This window comes from Delphinus delphis, chromosome 2 (genome assembly GCF_949987515.2).
Source record: "Delphinus delphis chromosome 2, mDelDel1.2, whole genome shotgun sequence".
NCBI lineage: Eukaryota > Metazoa > Chordata > Mammalia > Artiodactyla > Delphinidae > Delphinus > Delphinus delphis.
This window is the reverse complement of record NC_082684.1, coordinates 159,444,642-159,465,631: the sequence shown is the minus strand read 5'-3', so window position 1 is coordinate 159,465,631 and position 20,990 is coordinate 159,444,642. Positions and strand designations below refer to the sequence as shown.

Below are 20,990 nucleotides of genomic sequence, written 5' to 3'. Positions count from 1 at the left end.
GTAATACCTTTTACACACTGCAATATAAAACTGTTTTGGACTTCCCTGGTGGTCCAGTGGTTAGGACTCTGTGCTCCCAATACAGGGAGCACAGGGTCGATCCCTGTTTGGGGAACTAGGATCCTGCATGCCACACAGCGAGGCCAAACAAACAAAAAACTGTTTCAGCCTTTGTGAAAAATAACTTGGCAACACTCATTAAGAACCACAACAAAATTGTTATCCTTTCCCAGGAATTCTTTGAATTTGTCTGACCTAAAGAAATCAACAGAAATTTGGACAAGAATTTATATACAAAGACATTCATTGCAAAGTTATTTGTAATCGCAAAAATTTGGAGTTACCCTAACTATCTAAAAGTGCAAAATGACTGAGTAAATTATTTCATGGTCTTACTAGTGAATTCATATAGCTGTTTCAGTGTTTTTGGAATTGGAGTAAAATTTAATGATGCACGTAAATGTTCATTATTTATATATATATATGTTTTTTTTCTTTTGGCGGTACGCGGGCCTCTCACCGCTGTGGCCTCTCCCGTTGCGCCACAGGCTCAGCGGCCATGGGTCACGGGCCCAGCCGCTCCGCGGCATGTGGGATCTTCTCGGACCGGGGCACGAAACCGTGTCCCCTGCATCGGCAGGCGGACTCCCAACCACTGCGCCACCAGGGAAGCCCCATAATATTTTTTAAAAGTAGGACACAAAATCACATATAAGGAGTAATGCCAATTCTGTAAATATACGCGTAGAGAAAAGGACGTATGGATAGACAACAAAATGTTAATAGTGGTGAGATTTCAATATAAGTATAATGGAATTTATAAGAAAAACCATTTAAAAACCTTTTGGGAGGCTTACAGTGATCAAATAGGAAAACATGGCTATTTAGTGTAGCTTTTAATACTCCAAAGAAACAGCCTTCTATTTTTTCAATCTTGTTACTGTATTAGTGAAGAATTTTTAAGAATGTACCCCAGATATGCATATTATTTGTGTATTATATACATTGAGTCATGTACTAGTATATTAGGTACATTATAAAACCTTAGCAAAAAAAAAAAAATTAAGACTATAAATAGAAGTTTATACCTGTGTCAACTTCTTTGATTTTAATAGTTTATTTTGTGTACTTCCTGATTGCTTCCACTCTACTTTGGAGATTTAGATCTCAAAGAAATAGAGGAAAAATGAAAAAAAAACACAAAAGGCACCCCACCATTTCTACTTTTCTAAGAGTGATTAAAACTAACTTATTTTGCTCTCTTAAAATAGGGCACAGGATGCAACATTTGAGTGAAGGAAGCAAAGGTCGGCAAGTGGGAAGTGGAGGTGATGGGGAACGCTGGGGTTCAGACAGAGGGTCGAGGGGCAGCCTCAACGAGCAGATCGCTCTCGTGCTCATGCGCCTGCAGGAAGACATGCAGAACGTCCTTCAGAGACTCCACAAACTGGAGACGCTGACGGCATCGCAGGTAGCCTTCCTCGTTTGTCTTGTCTTTATCTGCTGTTGATCCCATCAAACAGTGTGTAATTGGAATCTGTGTTAATCTGATTTAAATGAACCATACAAATGATACCCAAAGCTTATTTTAGCAGTTAAGTAAGATTATATATTTAGGGAACCAGGCTCAGATTATGTTTTATCAAGAGGTATATGGTGTGTTCCAATGATAAGAATATTCAAATACACTGATTTGAGTGGTTTTGCTAAGAAAGAGACAAATTCTGGATCCACAAAATGCTAAACAGTAACAGTTTACAAAATGCTTTTTCTTGTTAAACGTGTGATTTTTTGGTATGTGCATTTAATATCTGTCTTTCTTGCTAGACTATAAACACCGTGATTGTAGGGACTATATATATACTATTTTATTTACTGCTAAAGGACAGAGCCTTGTTCCAAGGAGGCGGGACAATAAATATCTGCTGTTAGATTAAAAAAAAATCTGATTTACACACATCAATGGAGTTTAATGGTTTTAAAAGGATCTACTTTTGAAAATATTATTTCAGAAAAGACTGACCCAAAAGCCAAATACCACTTAAAATAATTGGAATTTTTCAGCATATAAAGTTAGCAGTACCATGTTGGAGACAGGAAGAAGAACCCGAGAAGAATAAGTGTTGAACAGTGCAGTTTGTGGCACTAATAGAGACCACAGCTAATGTCCTAGGGTTCACCATTGAAGGGCCATCCTTTTGTAGTAAGCGTTGTCTTCTATCTTGACCTCTTTTTAAAATGCTGTGGAGGTAATACACTAACTTACCCATTCTTTACTGTAAATTAGTTGTAGGCTCAAAACTTTCAAGCCAGAGAGAAATGTAGAGTTATGATTTGACCCCCACTATGGTTTGCTATAGCTTATCAGGAATCTCCAAAACAAATATTTGGATATTGTTCACATAATCTTTACACTTTTACAGTTTTAATAATCAAGGTTATAGTTCTCAAATATGTTTGTAAGTTGGTAGTTTATATGGAAATCAAGGAATTAATAAATGTTGAGTAAGTAATTTAATAAGAATGTAAAAGAAGTAATTAATGGTTCTGATTAAGGTTTTATTTTGATAACTTTATATTATTTGAACTATAAAATGTCAGAGATAATTATTTGGCTAGCAATTTTAGGGACTTTTAATTTGGTCACCGTGAGTTTCAGGATAATCGAAGCATAGTTAGCAGAAAAACCGAGAGTAATCCAATATTTCACCCTTTTTTTTAAAAAAAAAGATAGGAAATAGAAAAAATTACTGTATTTTTTTTTTCTTTTTGTCAAAGCTAAATCAGTTTCATTTGTGTTGATAGGCAAAATCATCAGCATTACAGACCAGTAATCAGCCCCCTTCGCTGGTAAGAAATTCTTATCTTAAATCTAAGTGCCAGGGTTTCAAATAAGTTACAGTAAATTTAGATTATATGACATCCTTAAAGTATTCCAAATGAAATCTACCCTTTAGAACTTTGAAGTTTAAAATATATTTGTTTTGTACTAAGTCTGAAGTACTTCTGAAAGTCTACTTAACTGAATTATGCTCTAAAATTATCTCCCTCCCTTTAGCAGGAGTGAGATCTATTATTAATTATGTAGTTTCAAAATTATGGTGTGTTTTTAAAATTTATATGTGCAATATGTAATAGATTGGTGACCAGCTTATTTTATTTTCTCAGAGACCATCTTGGTGGCCCTTCGAGATGTCTCCTGGTGCATTAATCTTTGCTATCATATGGCCTTTTATTGCCCAGTGGTTAGTGCATTTATATTACCAAAGAAGGAGAAGGTAATACGATAGTTTTATAATTCAAAGTGGTATGTAAACTCTTAGAATCTATAGCAGACAGAGCTTTCAGCGGCAGTTAGGGAGATAGGTCCATTTTATAGATAGTCATACTGAGCATTCTGTACTGATCCTGAGACTACCTTGGAAATGATATCTAGTGGGTTTTTAGATACTTGTTAGATTAAAATTTTTTCACTTGAGAGCATCTGATGTATTTGTACACTTCTGATTTATGCAACAGCAAGAAAATGATTACAGGCTTAAGTTTTATGTCTTATGAAGAAACAGTGTTCTCAAAGTATGATTTTTGGGGGGGAGCCCTTTGCTAATATTAAAGGACAACAGATAAGAAAACTAATAATGCCTGCATGCTCTCTGTACCTTAGAAATATAGACATTGGCATTTCAGAAAATGTTCATCCTGGTGGTTGACTAGAAATAGGGCTTATTCTAATTTGAGGGCCAGAATTCCAGTTTGGATGCCAGGAAATAACTCAGGTAAGTCTGAGAATAACAGGTTCGAATCCTTGCAAGTGCTCTGAGATTGTCTAGATGAGGAATAACCTGAGGCCAAAACTCTTGGGTTCAAGAAAATCGTTAAAAGCATTTTTTTGGACACTATGTAAACTGAATTACTTTCCCTGGATGGGCAGATGGACAAATATTTGTCATTCGTGGCCTCACTGATTATGTTTCTGGTGTTTCATCACCATTTCCCATTAAGTCACAACAGATGGGGAAAAGAGATAGGGTATTAGGTGGTAACATTTTAAGTGCTCTCTTACATATGTGCAGTAGAAACACATTTTTAAAAAATCTACAAGTTTAAATAATTATAGGTCTGTTGTTCCTCTACCAAAGAACCCACGTTTCTAATTACTGCACATGATAACAAAAGCAAAAACCAAACATTTGCCCTTCTCCTATGTCAAAGGGCTAAGCAGCACACTAGTCTAAGTGCTCCAGTGAGAATGCTTTATAGTAGAGAAAAGGAAATGCATGTGGCCTTAGGTGACTTGGTTTAGTCTTCCTTGTTCTCTGCTTATGTTAAGACTGTTCGATTTATGTTCATAAATGAACTCAATACGTTTTCTGGTACATTAATGTTCTTGGAATATTCTTGCTCACTTAAAAAACTTTTGTGGGATTTCAGAAGCCTAAGTTGCCTTCTCAGTATCATTTACCCCCTTTCTAAGCCATCTGTGTATGTGTCATTTCAGCTGTTAAGATACAGACCTTGGGACTATATCTATAGATATAGACTGTAGACTGTGGTCCAGTGGTTAAGAATCTGCGCATCCAATGTAGGGGGTGTGGGTTCAATCCCTGGCTGGGGAACTAAGATCCCGCATGCTGCATGACATGGCCAAAAAAAGGGGAAAAAAAGATATAGACCTTAATTTAAATCCTTTCTTTTCTTTTTTCACACGTTTTGTGTTTCTCCTGTGATGGTTGGGTGCTATACAGTGTTTTAAATCCTAATATCCCTGATAATAGGAGGAAAAAAGAACCAAACCTTTTTTCAATATGTGGTTATACTGGATTTAAGCGGCTGGCAACAGTGGTGCTAACGGGAGGTGTTTACATGTTTTGCAATGCATTTCAAAGTTCTTTTTCATGTTTTACTTTGTAGAAAGTTGGGGATTGGAGAATAGAGAAATTCAACACACAACAAAAAACCTAAAGTTTACTTTGATTAATAATTTATTTCATGCTTAAGGTTGAAGCAGCTTGTCAGTTTATTAAAGACTGAAAAAACAAACTGTACTTTGCTTCAGCAGTCATGGAAAATGGCAGTTTTTCTAAAATTTTTTTTTTTTTTAATGTTCCTTACTTGTAAAAGTATATGCCGTTTCTCCTAAGTATTCCTTTCAGTTGTTGACAGATGTCTCTGAATGGAGAAACTTTTCTCTGTTCCTAATTTTCTACTTTGTTATTATTGAATCTTTATCCAGTTTTCCAATGTATGTTAGGTATTTAATCCTTCAAAGTTGTAAATTATTAGTGCTCTGCAACTGCATTTTGATGAGACATAGTGTTTTTATGTATTGTTTACTTATATATGTAAGGAGTCAACTGGGGTTGGCGATGGAAACAAGTTTTGACTTGAGGGGATTTAGGCATCTTTTAATCTGGCAGTGTTTAACAGGTTTTAATCTGACAGTTATAGGAAAGAAGACTAGAGAACATTGTGCATGGTTTAGAGAAGACAGGTCTGTGTTAGAGATGAAGAGAAAGATTTAAAAATCCTCTTAGGATGGGAAAAGTGTGGCCAGGAGAGGGTGTGCCCTACTTATAACAGGGCCCACCCTGTACCTCATCCTCTAGCACAGTGTCTGGCATGTTTTAGGCTTTCAATAAATATGTGCTGAATACCTGGCTGAAGGCCCACTCTTGGCAGGATGGCAGCCGAAGTACCATGTGACATGGAGAAGCTTTGATGTTGTTTAACATCTGGATGCAAACACACACTGAGATAATCCTATACACATGTAAAATAAGTGGTTATCTATTTGTGGTAAGCTTTAAAAAAAAATTTTTTTTTACATGAAAAGTAATACTTAAGGTCCACTGCTTGATTCTTTTTTCCCCAGTATAGAAGAATATAAATTTTTTATAGTTGATTTACAATGTTAATTTCTGCTATACAGCAGAGTGATTCAGTTATACATATATATACATTCTTTTTTTTTCATATTCTTTTCCATTATGGTTTATCATAGGATATTGAATATAGTTCTCTGTGCTATACAGTAGGACCTTGTTGTTTATCCATTCTATATATAATAGCTTACATCAGAAAAATATAAATTTAAAAGTAAAAGAGATCTCATATCACTCTGCAGGGGATCTGAAAAACATTCTTTCTGTATGTGCTATGAAGAGTATCATCTGCAGACCTGTTCAAAATTAGGCCCTGAACAGCCTCCTATGGTACTACCTCCCCTCAGTTACCTAACCTGGTCATTCTGCTATTAAAATTATCCATGAGTTAAATACTGAAACCAGGCCAGTTTTTTTTTTTTTTTGGCCGCAGGGCAGCAGCTCGCAGAATCTTAGTTCCCCAACCAGGGATTGGACCCAGGCCTACGGTGGTGAAAGCACCGAGTCCTAACCACTGGACCTCCAGGGAATTCCCTGAAAGCAGACCTTTTAAGTCCACAAGACTATTCTTAATCTATTACACAAAGACCTTACTTCTCAGATACTGCATTTTTTACAAACTGAAGGTTTGTGGCAACCCTGTCACAAGGCTGTCAGTACCGCTTTCCCAACAGCATTCACTCACTTCATGTCTCTGTGTCATATTTTGGTAATTCTTGAAATATCTCAGACTTTTTCATTATTATTATATCTGTTATGGTGATCTGTGATTAGTGATCTTTGATGTTGCTACTATGACTTGCCAAAGGCTCAGATGATGGTTAGCATTTTTTAGCAATAAAACATTTTTTTAATGATTTTTTAAGGGATTTTTATTTTTTGGCTGCGTTGGGTCTTCGTTGCTGCACGTGAGCTTTCTTTAGTTGCAGCAAGTGGGGGGGCTACTCTTTGTTGTGGTGCGCGGGCTTCTCACTGCAGTGGCTTCTCTTGTTGCAGAGCACAGGCTCTAGGCGCGCGGGCTTTAGTAGTGGTGGCACGTGGGCTCAGTAGTTGTGGCTTGTGGGCTCTAGAGCGCAGGTTCAGTAGTTGTGGCACACAGGCTTAGTTGCTCCTAGGCATGTGGGATCTTCCCGGACCAGGGCTTGAACCCATGTCCCGTGCATTGGCAGGCAGATTCTTAACCACTGCACTACCAGAGAAGCCCAATAAAGCATTTTTAAATTAAGGTATGTACAGTTTTTTAAGCCATAATGCTATTGCCACTTCATAGACCACAGTAGAGTGTAAACTGTTATATGCACTGGCAAACCAGAAAAGTTGTGTGACTCACTTGATTGCGATATTAGCTTTATTGCGATGGTCTGGAGCCGAACCTGCATGATCTTCAAGGTCTGCCTGTAATTTGAAGGAAAGGATGTTTCTAACCACTTTCCTTTATCAGTCTGTCCAGGTTCATAAATGTGCTGGTAGGTGGTTTCCTTAGAGACAATGAGCTTTCAGTTTTTATTTAATAAAAACTGGATAGGGTGGGACAGGTCTCAGGAGAAACATTCTTCAGATGGAGCCTGGGGAAGGTGATACTGGACCAAAAATTCAGGCCCAGGCTTCTGAGGCAGGGAAAGAATCTCAGCAGTCCAGGCAGAGCAGAGAGTTCAGTGGGCTGGGGAAAGGCAAAAGGTTATTCCTGTTTTCTTACCTGTTGTTTTCTGTAACTTTTCTTCTCTTATCACACTATACCCTACATTTTACAAGTTAATTTTTTATAAAAGGAGAGAAAGAGCTCACTAAGTGCCTGGAAAACATCCCAAAATTCCAAAGATAGTGATAATGACTTATGTCTCTTCTATTTCACTATTACAGCTGAAGGTTGGGGGGTTCATAGACCAAGTTGTGTGTTTTTTGGTAAATCTACAGATTTGGTAAATCCTGTATAGCAACCTGCATCACGTGGGTTCTTAGTAAGTGTTGCTAACTGTTCAGGCACCTCCCAACTAGCATTTCTGCTGAAGTCTCACTCAGGCAGTCTTTACAACCACCCACGATTCTCTTCCTCCAGGGGCCGTTTTTCTTCATGCCAGAGTAATCTCCTCCTATTATGTGAAAATCCAACTGATTATTTAAAATGTCACTCCTGCCAAGGTGTACATAAGATTTCTGCAGAGGATAAGGAGTGGTCTGATTATTTAAAAGATCATTCCTGCCAAGGGGGTTGCATAAGGGCGTTTCTAGAGGAGAGGAATAAACTTGTAATGAGAGAGTTTCAGGCATTTTGGCATCTGGAATGCTGAGGAGGATATAGAGATTTTACAGCTGTGGGTCCTTTCCCAGAACTCAGATCAGATGTGATTGTCGTGCTCACAAGCCCATTCTTCTCTGGTAGCTCACTCTGCTATCAGTAAAACCATCAGATTATACACATCTGAGTTGTTGGTTTATATGTCCCTCCCATCCCCATCCTATCAACTAAACTGAGAGCTTTTTTGAGGGCTAAAAGTCTGCCTCAGAGATGTCTGAATCTCCAGTACCTGGCACAGTGCCTGGAAAATTACAGATACATAATATGTGTTGATTAAATGAACAGTTCAGGTTGTGTATCTGTCAACCTTCTGTTGTTTTATGAAGTTTTTGTTTCAAAACTTTCCATTTTGATAAAATTATGAAAAAATCTGAACTGTGGAATAGCCAACTAGAAAAAGATGAGAATCTAGAAGCTGTGAGAGGAATGTACATTTAAATCGTTTGTTAGAAACTACTTGGTAATGTCATCACTTGCAGTTGGATCTTTCCTATCGAGCTCTAAGTGACATGAAGTAACTTCATAAGGATCATTTGTAATTTTATGGTCTTATTTTGAATTTGAATATTATTATTATGTTACCATCAGCGAATTCTTTGGTATCGATATGTTTCATATTCAGGTTGTATTTATACTCATAGGACATTGTTTTTTTCCTTTCTTTTCAAAGAAAATTGAACTGAAGAAAATATTTTCCTGAAGAAGACTACTGGGCCTGGATGACCTCGGGATGAAATAGATTGTGGAGCTCACACGAAACTCCTAGTTTGTGATGATTACATTTCTTTTTGTTGTCCAGTAGTTTGGTTTGTGTACATATATACATATATATATTTTGCACTACACAAATGATAACATTTTAAGGACTAATATTGCTGATACTTGAATAATCAATCTCAACTAGGTTATAAGTAATAGACTTAGATTTACCCTACCCTTGAACTTGAAGGACATTAAATTATTAATTATTGTTTGGTAACATGTTTACCTGATTATCTCCCATAGAGAAATATAAGCTGCTTTTCCAAGGTACAGTTGTGATAATAAGAACAGATTAATAACTGGGTATTTTTAATTTTCTAAATTAAATATGAGAAAGTATGCAAACCAGGAGCGAATTTCAAATGAGATGAAATCGACTTTCTTAGTCACTGAACCACCATGCGATTCAGTAGAAAACGACTGGAAGAATCTTCTCCACATCCACTTTGTGGGCTGCCCATAATCTTTCTTGGGCATGCACATCTCTAACTTTAGTATTCAGGCATCATTATGACAAAGTAGAGCCCTATGTACTAGGCTTTGTTTTTACAAATGATTCACAGAATAGACATAACCTGCTAATGGAAATGATGAAGAATGGGCTTAACGTGTTCTGAACCTGCAGATCATTAATAAGATTTGTATTCAATCATATACATGGATTCCTTTGTAATAATTTTCCTTTAACTGAGGACATCTTGTTTCTGCTTCATAGGGTGCTTTGAAATATAAAATGAAAACTTATTTATACTGTTTTTACAAAGGTCAAAGAGGAAACACATGAAAATCACTTTTCTGCAACTGGTAAACCACACAGACCGGACTCTTAACCTCTTAGTGCCTCAGTTTTTCCTTCGGGGTATAATATTGGAGATACACCTATTTCACAAGGGGTATTGGAGAGATCTGCAAGCTAGCAGGCCATATGCTTCCATTTGAATAAGACATACCCAACTAATGTAAATTTGTGTCTCTCCTCCACCTCCCACATTTAGATTAAGAAGAAGACTGTAATTTAGATCCTTGAAGGCTTTGTTTGGAATTATCCTTCCTGCATGCCTTTTAAAACTCCCTGCTCATGTAGATGTACCTTATGCTTTAAAGATTTCTCTGATACAAAGGTTTAGTATCAGATAATTTTTTTAAATTCTTGGTATGTGTGATGTTGGGTTTAGCATCATGTGTTCAGGGTGTTCTCAATAAGAGAGAAAGTAATCCATCCCTAGTCTAGAGGGTGGTTCTTTGTTTACCTGAAGAAAAAAGTATAAGAATACAATTTGCTTTTCTGAAGACTCTTTTTTTCCTTATTTTTTTTCTTACATGTAACTTGATGTATTTTATTTTTTAATCCCATCTTGATTAAAATGTATCTGTCTAAAGAGATATACTAATATTTGCTTTTTAAAAGCTGTCCTCTATTTATTTAGGGAAAAGAAATGAAGCCAGTAACTGAATTATATGTAAAAATAAAATTTAGACCTGTGGGTCTGGAGTTATTTTTAAAAATTAGCTATCAATCTGGTATCAGAAAATGGTGGCTTTTCTCTTAGTATATAAATAAATAAGATGCAAAGTAAGAATGTAAGCAGTTGTGATTCATTACAAGCAGTTGGAGGTAACTAACTCCTAGGGATAACCATTTGTATCCTATTCCAAAGTCTTATTTTATAGTTTGAAAAGCACTTTGCACACAGTTCTTGTATATACAAGTAAAGACGTAATTATAGGATGTAGTGTTACTGCTTTGTTTAACAAGAACCTCATTTAAAATTGACAGCTATGGTATTTTTTTAATGATCTACTTCTCTTCTGTTTCTTTATTGTAAAATTAAGTTAAAAATAAAAGGTTAATGAAAAATGTTATGGTTTTTATTCCTTGTTACTGTTAGAAGTGCAGTGATTATATAAGGATTAAATGAGAATAAATAGTAGGGGTTCATAGGAAGTAATTGTGCCTCGTTCAAAATAAAGCCATGCTATTACATGTAATTTTATAAAAATCAGAAACAGGCTGAAGTTGAACTCATTTAGTCATCTGGCTGAAAATGTTACTTATCGTGTCAAAATCTTAGTTTCAATTCTTACTCCAAATAGGTAGCTTCCCATAGCCACTCAGTGTGGCCTTAGTCAGCCATGTTAAATACATACAGTTTGTCTTAGGTAGAAAATGGTGAGAAGGCTTTATGTTTTTAATACAAATGTATAACTTGTAACTTCTCCACATAGTGATAAAAGTGATGTTAGCTATTTGTAACATTAAGATACCAGTGTTCTGGGGCCTGTAATAGGAAGCTAACTGCAGTGGCTTGAGTTTTTTCTCCTCATATACAAGGAGTCCAGAGGTAGGAAGTCCAGGGCTGGTAAGGTGCTTCCACAATGTCCTTAGGGACACAGGTTCCTTCTGTCTTTCTGTTCTATCATCTTTAGGGTGTGGGCCTTGTCTTGTTCACTAAATGGCTGCTGTACATCTCGGTCCAATGTCTACATTACAGGTAGGCAAAGATCCTTATCCGATCGGGAAACAGTAACTTTCCTGGAAATCTCACACAGGATACTCCTTCTCCATCTACTTGGCTAGAACTGGGTCTCATAATTATATCTTTGTCTATAAGAAAGAATATTATTTAAAGAATAAAATTGTTTATATAGATATAATTTTACAAATTTAATTTTGCCCATACACAGGAAAGGCCATGTCTTTTGGCCTTTAATACACTTAACTGAGTTCTCTTCTTTATCTATTTTTCTTTTCTGCTTCTCAACCCTTGTTTTCCCACTGACCTTCTCTCTCTCCATTAATCCTCCTTCCCAATGGAACCACTTTTTCAAGCTGAAAAACGGTGTTCTTTTCCTTTTTCAAAAGAAACAACTAAAAGAACTTTTAAATACGTACATAATACAGGCGAGGTGTAGCCATTGTTATTTTCTCTGCCCAGCACCTGTCCCTCCTCCTCCTGATAACAGCATCACTCTCCTTGCCCTTCCCTGTAGCACAGAGCTCCTCTTCCTCCACTGTAATCCTGCCCCACCCCCCGAGCCACAGTAATGGGCATGTGATTCAGACCTGGCCAGTGTCTATCTCATTCTCCTCCTGACCACAGTGACAGTCCTAGGAAGGGGTGTATGACCATCAGTGAAGCAGTCAGAGTTATTCTCTGGATTTATTTCAGGAAACTAGAGAGAGCATTTTGCCTTTTCACAGAATATTACATAGTTGGGATCATACAGTATGTAGCCCTTTCAGAATGGCTTCTTTCACTTTGCAATATACTTATATATTTATGGTTCCTCCATGTAATTTCATGTATTCATAGCTCATTTATTTTTATGTTTTTATAGCTGTGTGTCAATAAAGTTTTACTTACAAAACAAGTAGGGGGCCGTATTTGTCCCATGGGCTGTAGTTTGCTGACTTCTGATTTAGGTAATTCATTTCTTTTTAGCACTGATTAATATATCATTGTCTGGATGTACTAGAGTTTATTTATCCGTTCACCTATTGAAGGATATCTTGGTTGCTTCCAAATTTTAGTAATGATGAATAAAGCTGCTATCAACATCTGTGCATAGGTTTTCGTGTGGTCATAAGTTTTCAACTCATTTGGGTAAATACTAAAGAGCTGATTGCTGGATTGCATGGTAAAGTTACGTTTAGTTTTGTAATAAACCACCAAACTGTCTTCCAAAGTGGCTGTACCGTTTTGCATTCCCACCAGTAATGAATAAGAGTTCCTGTTGCTCCCCATCTTTGCCAGCATTTGGTATTGTCGGTGTTTTGGGTTTTAGCCATTCTGATAGGTGTGTAGTGGTATCTCGTTGTTGTGTTCTCTTTCTCCTTGAATTACAGGCTGTAAGGTTATTACCAGGGAGATCCTGGGGCTGTATATCCTGCCACTTGGAGGAACCTTAGATAATAAGGCCAACATCTAGACCTAGGAACTTAGACAAGGGTCAGAAACAGTGAATTCAAGTCCTTTAATCCAGTTAATTCTGAAAACACTACCCCTATGTTTATACAGTTTGTTTACATGGGTTAATAAATTTGCCTTCTTACTTAAGGCAGTTTAAGGTAGGTTTCTGACACTTGGACCCAGAGTCCTGACTAGTATAGAAAATGCATGATTGTCAGGACTGAGTGTAGGCTCTGAAGCCAAACTGTGTAGGTTCAAATTCTCTGCAATCATGGGAAGTCCCTTACCTTATGTTTCAGTTTTCGTATGTATACAATGTGGATAAAAATACCTCATAGAGAGCTTCCCTGGTGGCGCAGTGGTTGAGAGTCCGCCTGCCGATGCAGGGGACACAGGTTCGTGCCCCGGTCCAGGAAGATCCCATGTGCCGCAGAGCGGCTGGGCCCATGAGCCATGGCCGCTGAGCCTGCGCGTCCGGAGCCTGGGGGAGGTCACAACAGTGAGAGGCCCGCGTACCGCAAAAAACAAAAAACAAAAAACAAAAAACCTCATAGAATTAATATATGTATAAAATACGTAGAACAATGTTCAGGATACAGTAAGTACTTTGTAACTGATAGCTACTGTGATGGTAATAATAATGACTGGGGTTATTATTTCACTATCAGTACATAAGAATCCAAATCCCTTTTGCAGAGGTAGACACTGGAAATGTTGTTGCAAATGTACCAAAAAAATTTTTTTTTCTTTTTTAACAACAGCTAGTTTCTACCATTTATGCTCTGGATACTATTCCTTTCCTTAAAAACTTTGCCATTTTTTTCTGCCCCAGAGGCAACTACTTTCAGCACATTGGGTGATTGTTTTGTACTTACCTCCAAGGTTCTAAATGATATGTTTGAACTGCTCCTTTATTTTTTTTTAAACATGTTTATTGGAGTATAATTGCTTTACAATTATAAATTACAGTGTTGTGTTAGTTTCTGCTGTATAACAAAGTGAATCAGCTATATGTATACGTATATCCCCATATCCCCTCCCTCTTGCATCTCCCTCCCACCCTCCTTATCCCAACCCTCTAGGTGGTTGCAGAGCACCGACCTGATCTGCCTGTGCTATGCAGCTGCTTCCCAATAGCTATTTTACATTTGGTAGTATATATATGTCAGTGCTACTCTCTCACGTTGTCCCAGCTTACCCTTCCCCCTCCCTGTGTCCTCAAGTCCATTCTCTACATCTGCATCTTTATTCATGTCCTGCCCCTAGGTTCATCAGAACCATTTTTTGTTTTTAGATTCCATATATATGTGTTACAATATGGTAGTTGTTTTTCTCTTTCTGCCTTACTTCACTCTGTATGACAGACTCTAGGTTCATCCACCTCACTACAAATAACTCAATTTCGTTTCTTTTTATGGCTGAGTAATATTCCATTGTATATATGTGCCACATCTTCTTTATCCATTCATCCGATGGTGGACACTTAGGTTGTTTCCATCTGCTGGCTATTGTAAATAGAGCTGCAATGAACATTTCGGTACATGACTCTTTTTGAATTATGGTTTTCTCAGGGTATATGCCCAGTAGTGGGATTGCTGGGTCATATGGTAGTTCTATTTGTAGTTTTTTAAGGAACCTCCATACTGTTCTCCATTGTGTCTGTATCAATTCACATTCCCACCAACAGTGCAAGAGGGTTCCCTTTTCTCCACACCCCCTCCAGCATTTATCGTTTGTAGATTTTCTTGACAATGGCCATTCTGACTGGTGTGAGGTGATACCTCATTGTAGTTTTGATTTGCATTTCTCTAATTAGTGATGTTGAGCATCCTTCCATGTGTTTGTCGGCAATCTGTATATCTTCTTTTGAGAAAAGTCTATTTAGGTCTTCTGCCCATTTCTAGATTGGTTTGTATGTTTTTTTGATATTGAGCTGCATGAGCTGCTTGTATATTTTGGAGAGTAATCCTTTGTCAGTTGTTTTGTTTGCAAGTATTTTCTCCCATTCTGAGGGTTGTCTTTTCGTCTTTTTTATGGTTTCCTTTGTTGTGCAAAAGCTTTTAAGTTTCATAAGGTCCCATTTGTATATTTTTGTTTTTATTTCCATTTCTGTAGGAGGTGGGTCAAAAAGGATCTTGCTGTGATTTATGTCATAGAGTGTTCTGCCTATGTTTTCCTCTAAGAGTTTTAGAGTGTCTGGCCTTACATTTAATTCTTTAATCCATTTTGAGTTTATTTTTCTGTATGGTGTTAGGGAATGTTCTAATTTCATATTTGCACATGTAGCTGTCCAGTTTTCCCAGTACCACTTATTGACGAGGCTGTCTTTCCTCCATTGTGTGTTCTTGCCTCCTTTATCAAAGATAAGGTGACCATATGTGTGTGGATTTATCTCTGAGCTTTCTATCTTGTACCATTGATCTATATTTCTGTTTTTGTGCCAATACCATACTGTCTTGATTACTGTAGCTTTGTAGTATACTCTGAAGTCAGGGAGCCTGATTCCTCCAGGTCTGTTTTTCTTTCTCAAGATTGCTTTGGCTATTCGGGGTCTTTTGTGTTTCCATACAAATTGTGCAGTCTTTTTGTTCTAGTTCTGTGAAAAATGTCATTGGTAGTTTGATAGGGATTGCATTGAATCTGTAGATTGCTTTGGGTAGTATAGTCATTTTCACAATGTTGATTCTTCCAATCCAAGAGCATAGTATATCTCTCCATCTGTTTGTATCATCCTTAATTTCTTTCATCAGTGTCTTATAGTTTTCTGCATACAGGTCTTTTGTCTCCTTAGGTAGGTTTATTCCTAGGTATTTTATTCTTTTTGTTGCCATGGTAAATGGGAGTGTTTCCTTCATTTCTCGTTCAGATTTTTCATCATTAGTGTATAGGAATGCAAGAGATTTCTGTGCATTCATTCTGTATCCTGCTACTACCAAATTCATTCATTAGCTCTAGTTTTCTGGTAGCATCTTTAGGATTCTCTGTGTATAGTATGTTGTCTGCAAACAGTGACAGCTTTACTTCTTCTTTTCCAATTTGGATTCCTTTTATTTCTTTTTCTTCTCTGACTGCTGTGGCTAAAACTTCCAAAACTATGTTGTATAACAGTGGTGACAGTGGGCAACCTTGTCTTCTTCCTGATCTTAGAGGAAATGGTTTCATTTTTTCACCATTGAGAACGATGTTGTCTGTGGGTTTGTCATATATGCCCTTTATTATGTTGAGGTAGGTTCGCTCTATGCCTACTTTCTGTAGAGTTTTTATCATTAATGGGTGTTGAATTCTGTCAAAAGCTTTTTCTGCATCTATTGAGATGATCATATGGTTTTTTTCCTTCATTTTGTTAATATAGTGTGTCACATTGATTGATTTGCATATATTGAAGAAATCTTGCATTCCTGGGATAAACCCCACTTAATCATGGTGTATGATCCTTTTAATGTGCTGTTGGATTCTGTTTGCTAGTATTTTGTTGAGGATTTTTGCATCTACATTTATCAGTGATATTGGCCTGTAGTTTTCTTTCTTTGTGACATCTTTGTCTGGTTTTGGTATCAGGGTGATGGGGGCCTCATAGAATGAGTTTGGGAGTGTTCCTCTCTGCTATATTTTGGAAGAGTTTGAGAAGGATAGGTGTTAGCTCTTCTCTAACTGTTTGATAGAATTTGCCTGTGAAGCCATCTATGGTCCTGGGCTTTTGTTTGTTGGAAGATTTTCTTTTTTTTTTTGCGGTACACGGGCCTCTCACTGTTGTGGCCTCTCCTGCTGCGGAGCACAGGCTCCGGACACGCAGGCTCAGCGGCCATGGCTCACGGGCCCAGCTGCTCCATGGCATGTGGGATCTTCCCAGACCGGGGCACGAACCCGTGTCCCCTGCATTGGCAGGCGGACTCTCAACCACTGCGCCACCAGGGAAGACTGGTTGGAAGATTTTTAATCACAGTCTCAATTTCAGTGCTTGTGACTGGTCTGTTTATATTTTCTATTTCTTCCTGGTTCAGTCTCAGAAGGTTGTGCTTTTCTAAGAATTTGTCCATTTTTTCCAGGTTGTCCATTTTATTGGTATAGAGTTGCTTGTAGTAATCTCTCATGATCCTTTGTACTTCTGCAGTGTCAGTTGTTACTTCTCCTTTTTCATTTCTAATTCTATTGATTTGAGTGTTCTCCCTTTTTTTCTTGATGAGTCTGGCTAATGGTTTATCAATTTTGTTTATCTTCTCAAGGAACCAGCTTTTAGTTTTATTGATCTTTGCTACTGTCTCCTTCATTTCTTTTTCATTTATTTCTGATCTGATCTTTATGATTTCTTTCCTTCTGCTAACTTTGGGGGTTTTTTTTGTTCTTTCTCTAATTGCTTTAGGTGTAAGGTTAGGTTGTTTATTTGAAATGTTTCTTGTTTCTTGAGGTAGGATTGTATTGCTATAAACTTCCCTCTTAGAACTGCTTTTGCTGCATCCCATAGGTTTTGGGTCATCGTGTTTTCATTGTCATTTGTTTCTAGGTATTTTTTGATTTTCTCTTTGATTTCTTCAGTGATGTCTTGGTTATTTAGTAGCATATTGTTTAGCCTCCATGTGTTTGTATTTTTCAGCTTTTTTCCTATAATTGGTATCTAGTCTCATAGTGTTGTGGTCAGAAAAGATACTTGATATGATTTTAATTTTCTTAAATTTACCAAGGCTTGATTTGTGACCCAACGATATGGTCTATGGTGTATCCTGTAGAATGTTCCATGAGCACTTGAGAAGAAAGCGTATTCTGTTGTTTTGGGATGGAATGTCCTATAAATATCAATTAAGTCCATCTTGTTTAATGTGTCATATAAAGCTTGTGTTTCCTCAGTTATTTTCATTTTGGATGATGTGTCCATTGGTGAAAATGGGGTGTTAAAGTCCCCTACTACTATTGTGTTACTGTCGATTTCCCCTTTTATGGCTGTTAGCATTTGCCTTATGTATCGAGGTGTTCCTATGTTGGGTGCATAAATATTTACAATTGTTTTATCTTCTTCTTGGATTGATCCCTTGATCATTATGTAGTGTCCTTCTTTGTCTCTTGTAATAGTCTTTATTTTAAAGTCTATTTTGTCTGATATGAGAATTGCTACTCCAGCTTTCTTTTGATTTCCATTAGCATGGAATATCTTTTTCCATCTCCTCACTTTCAGTGTGTATGCGTCCCTATGTCTGAAGTGGGTCTCTTATAGACAGCATATGTATGGGTCTTGTTTTTGTATCCATTCAGCCAGTCTGTGTCTTTTGGTTGGAGCATTTAATCCCTTTACATTTAAGGTAATTATCGATATGTATGTTCCTATTACCATTTCCTTAATTGTTTTGCGTTTGTTTTTGTAGCTCTTTTCCTTCTCTTATGTTTCCTGCCTAGAGAGGTTCCTTTAGCATTTGTTGTAAAGCTGGTTTGGTGGTGCTGAATTCTAACTTTTGCTTGTCTGTAAAGGTTTAAATTTCTCCATCAAATCTGTATGAGATCCTTGCTGGGTCGAGTAATCTTGGTTGTGGGTTTTTCCCTTTCATCACTTTAAATATGTCCTGCCACTCCCTTCTGGCTTGCAGAGTTTCTGCTGAAAGATCAGCTATTAACCTTATGGGGATTGCCTCGTATGTTATTTGTTGCTTTTCCCTTGCTGGTTTTAATATTTTTCCTTTGTATTTAATTTTTGATAGTTTGATTAATATGTGTCTCGGCATGTTTCTCTTTGGGTTTATCCTGTATAGTACTCTCTGTGCTTCTTGGACTTGATTGATTGACTATTTCCTTTCCCATGTTAGGGTAGTTTTCAACTATAATCTCTTCAAATATTTTCTCAGACCCGTTCTTTTTCTCTTCTTCTTCTGGGACCCCTGTAATTAGAATATTGGTGCATTCAATGTTGTCCCAGAGGTCTCTGAGACTGTCCTCAATTCTTTTCATTCTTTTTTCTTTATTCTGCTCCCTGGCAGTTATTTCCACCATTTTATCTTCCAGCTCACTTATCCATTCTTCTGTCTCAGTTATTCTGTTATTGAGTCCTTCTAGAGTGTTTTTAATTTCAGTAATTATGTTGTTCGTCATTGTTTGTTTGCTTTTTTGAACTGCTACTTTTTGATACTTCTGTTTTGGGAATTATCTATTTACTTCCGTCTACTGAAAAACAATTTTTTTAATTCATTTATTTATTTATTTGGTTACGTCGGGTGTTTGTTGCAGTAGGCGGGTGGGCTCCTTAGTTGCAGGTCACCAGCTTCTTAGTTGCAGCATGTGGGCTCCTTAGTTGCAGCAGGCAAGCTCCTTAGTTGTGGCTCGCTGGGTCCTTAGTTCTGGCATGCAACCTCTTAGTTGCAGCCTGCATGTGGGATCCAGTTCCCAGACCAGGGATTGAACCTGAGCCCCCTGCACTGGGAATGTGGATTCTTAACCACTGTGCCACCACCACCAGGGAAGTCCCCCCGCTACTGAAAATAGAAGATTTCATTCTTTTTCCTTCCTTTGCAGTCACAGCTCATGTGTAAACAGTTTACTGTTTATCAGTTTGTTACTAAAGGATATGGTAAAGGATACAGGTGGACATGTAGATGGAAGAGATGCATAGGGCAAGGTATGCAGGAAGGAGTGTGGAGCTTCTGTGCCCTCTCTGCGGGGCACCATTCTCCCAGCACCTTCACGTGTTCACCGACTAGAAGCTCTCCAAACCCTGTACTTTGGGGATTTTGAGGGAGGATTAGTCACATAGGCACAATCAAATATTAACTTCCTTTCCAGCCCCTCTCCCTTCTCTGGAGAATGGAGGGTGGGGCTGAAAATTCCAAGCTTGTTTGTTTGTTTTTTGGCCCTATGGCATTCAGGATCTTAGTTCCTCGACCAAGGATTGAACCCGTGCCCCTGCAGTGGAAGCGTGAAGTCTTAACCACTGGACCACCAGGGAAGTCCCAGAAAATTCCAAGCTTCTAATCCTGGCTGGGTCTTTCTGTTGACAGGCCCCCCTACAGGAGCCCACCCAGAGTCACCTGATTAGAACAAAGGACATTGCTATCACCCAGGAAATCCCAAGGGAGCCAGAAGCCCTGGGTCAGGAACCAGACTCAAAGACCAAATATGAGAACAAAAAAAATGCTCCTGGTGCTCTTATCCCTTCGGAAATTATTGATAGAAGTATTTTAGGAGCTCTGTGCGGGAACAGGCGGCAGAGACCAATATATATATTTTCTGTTATCTTACCATCCTCTTTTCTTTCTCTTTGGATTCTTATAGGATATTCTCTTTGTTCTGGTGTCTGAAATGTCACTTTGTTGTAAGTTGGGATGTATAGGAAGGGTATTTGCTGCAATGATGCTATGTAACAAACCAGCTCAAAACTCCCATTCTTTCACCCTCCTCATCCCATCCATCAGTAAGTTGTATTGATTGCACCTTTAAAATGTCTTGAATCCAGGTGGGCTGGTTCAGTAGCCTTCTATTCAGTCTCCCTCCTTCAAAGGTTGCCATGACCAGTCCACTTTCCATAGTTATAAGAATGACCCATCCACAGCTAGCTTGATATTAACTGAAAGGAGGCCTGGTGGAAATGGTAAATATTTGCACAATCTTTTGGACTCTGAGCATGTTCTTCACTGGCTAAAAACAAGATGTTTCTTCCTGGCAAACAGAGTCATCAGACCTGAAAGTGATCTTCAAGATGTTTTGGAGAATAATAGCAGAGTTTTATACAGCAACCATTTCCCAAACCCCAAATTAAGACAAATATTCTGAGAAGTAGTAGGGTACTTAGGGCTCAAATAATGATCATTTATTAAACACCTTTTATGTTTGCTACATACTTTGTATAATTTAATTTAATTAATTAATTTAATTTAATTAATTTAATTCTGACAAAGGTACACTAAAGTAAATACGTTTTCTATATTTGTTTAACAGTTAGTGGAAGTGGGGGGAAAATTATTTTCAATTAATAAAAATTATATATAGTAATGAATGCAGATTTCTGCTGGCAGAGCAATCTGTGTTCTTCAAAGACATGTATGCACACACATCCATACAACTGCCAAAACACTTCCATTTTTCCATTCTTGTTCTGTCTCAGGTTTTTCCTTAATGAGTATCTGAACCCACAAAAAGGTTTAAGTTTAGATAATAAATCACTTG

At 37.6% G+C, this 20,990-nt stretch overlaps 1 protein-coding gene across 7 annotated transcripts in view; it reads left to right on the top strand.

Annotated features, from left to right (window-relative positions):
- The window catches only part of ACBD5 (acyl-CoA binding domain containing 5), a 36,298-nt gene extending 23,866 nt beyond the window's left edge, over nucleotides 1-12,432 (top strand). For 6 of the 7 annotated variants that reach the window (XM_060006070.1, XM_060006072.1, XM_060006066.1 and 3 more), the window contains 4 exons: nucleotides 1,272-1,471; nucleotides 2,806-2,850; nucleotides 3,169-3,278; nucleotides 8,849-12,432. In XM_060006070.1, the coding sequence (XP_059862053.1) occupies nucleotides 1,272-1,471; nucleotides 2,806-2,850; nucleotides 3,169-3,278; nucleotides 8,849-8,861 (368 nt within the window). In that variant the 3' untranslated portion in view covers nucleotides 8,862-12,432. Of the gene's footprint in view, nucleotides 1-1,271; nucleotides 1,472-2,805; nucleotides 2,851-3,168; nucleotides 3,279-8,848 lie in introns of those variants that run through there. The other variant, XM_060006071.1, reaches the window with a different exon arrangement.
- The last annotated feature ends 8,558 nt before the right edge of the window (nucleotides 12,433-20,990 follow it).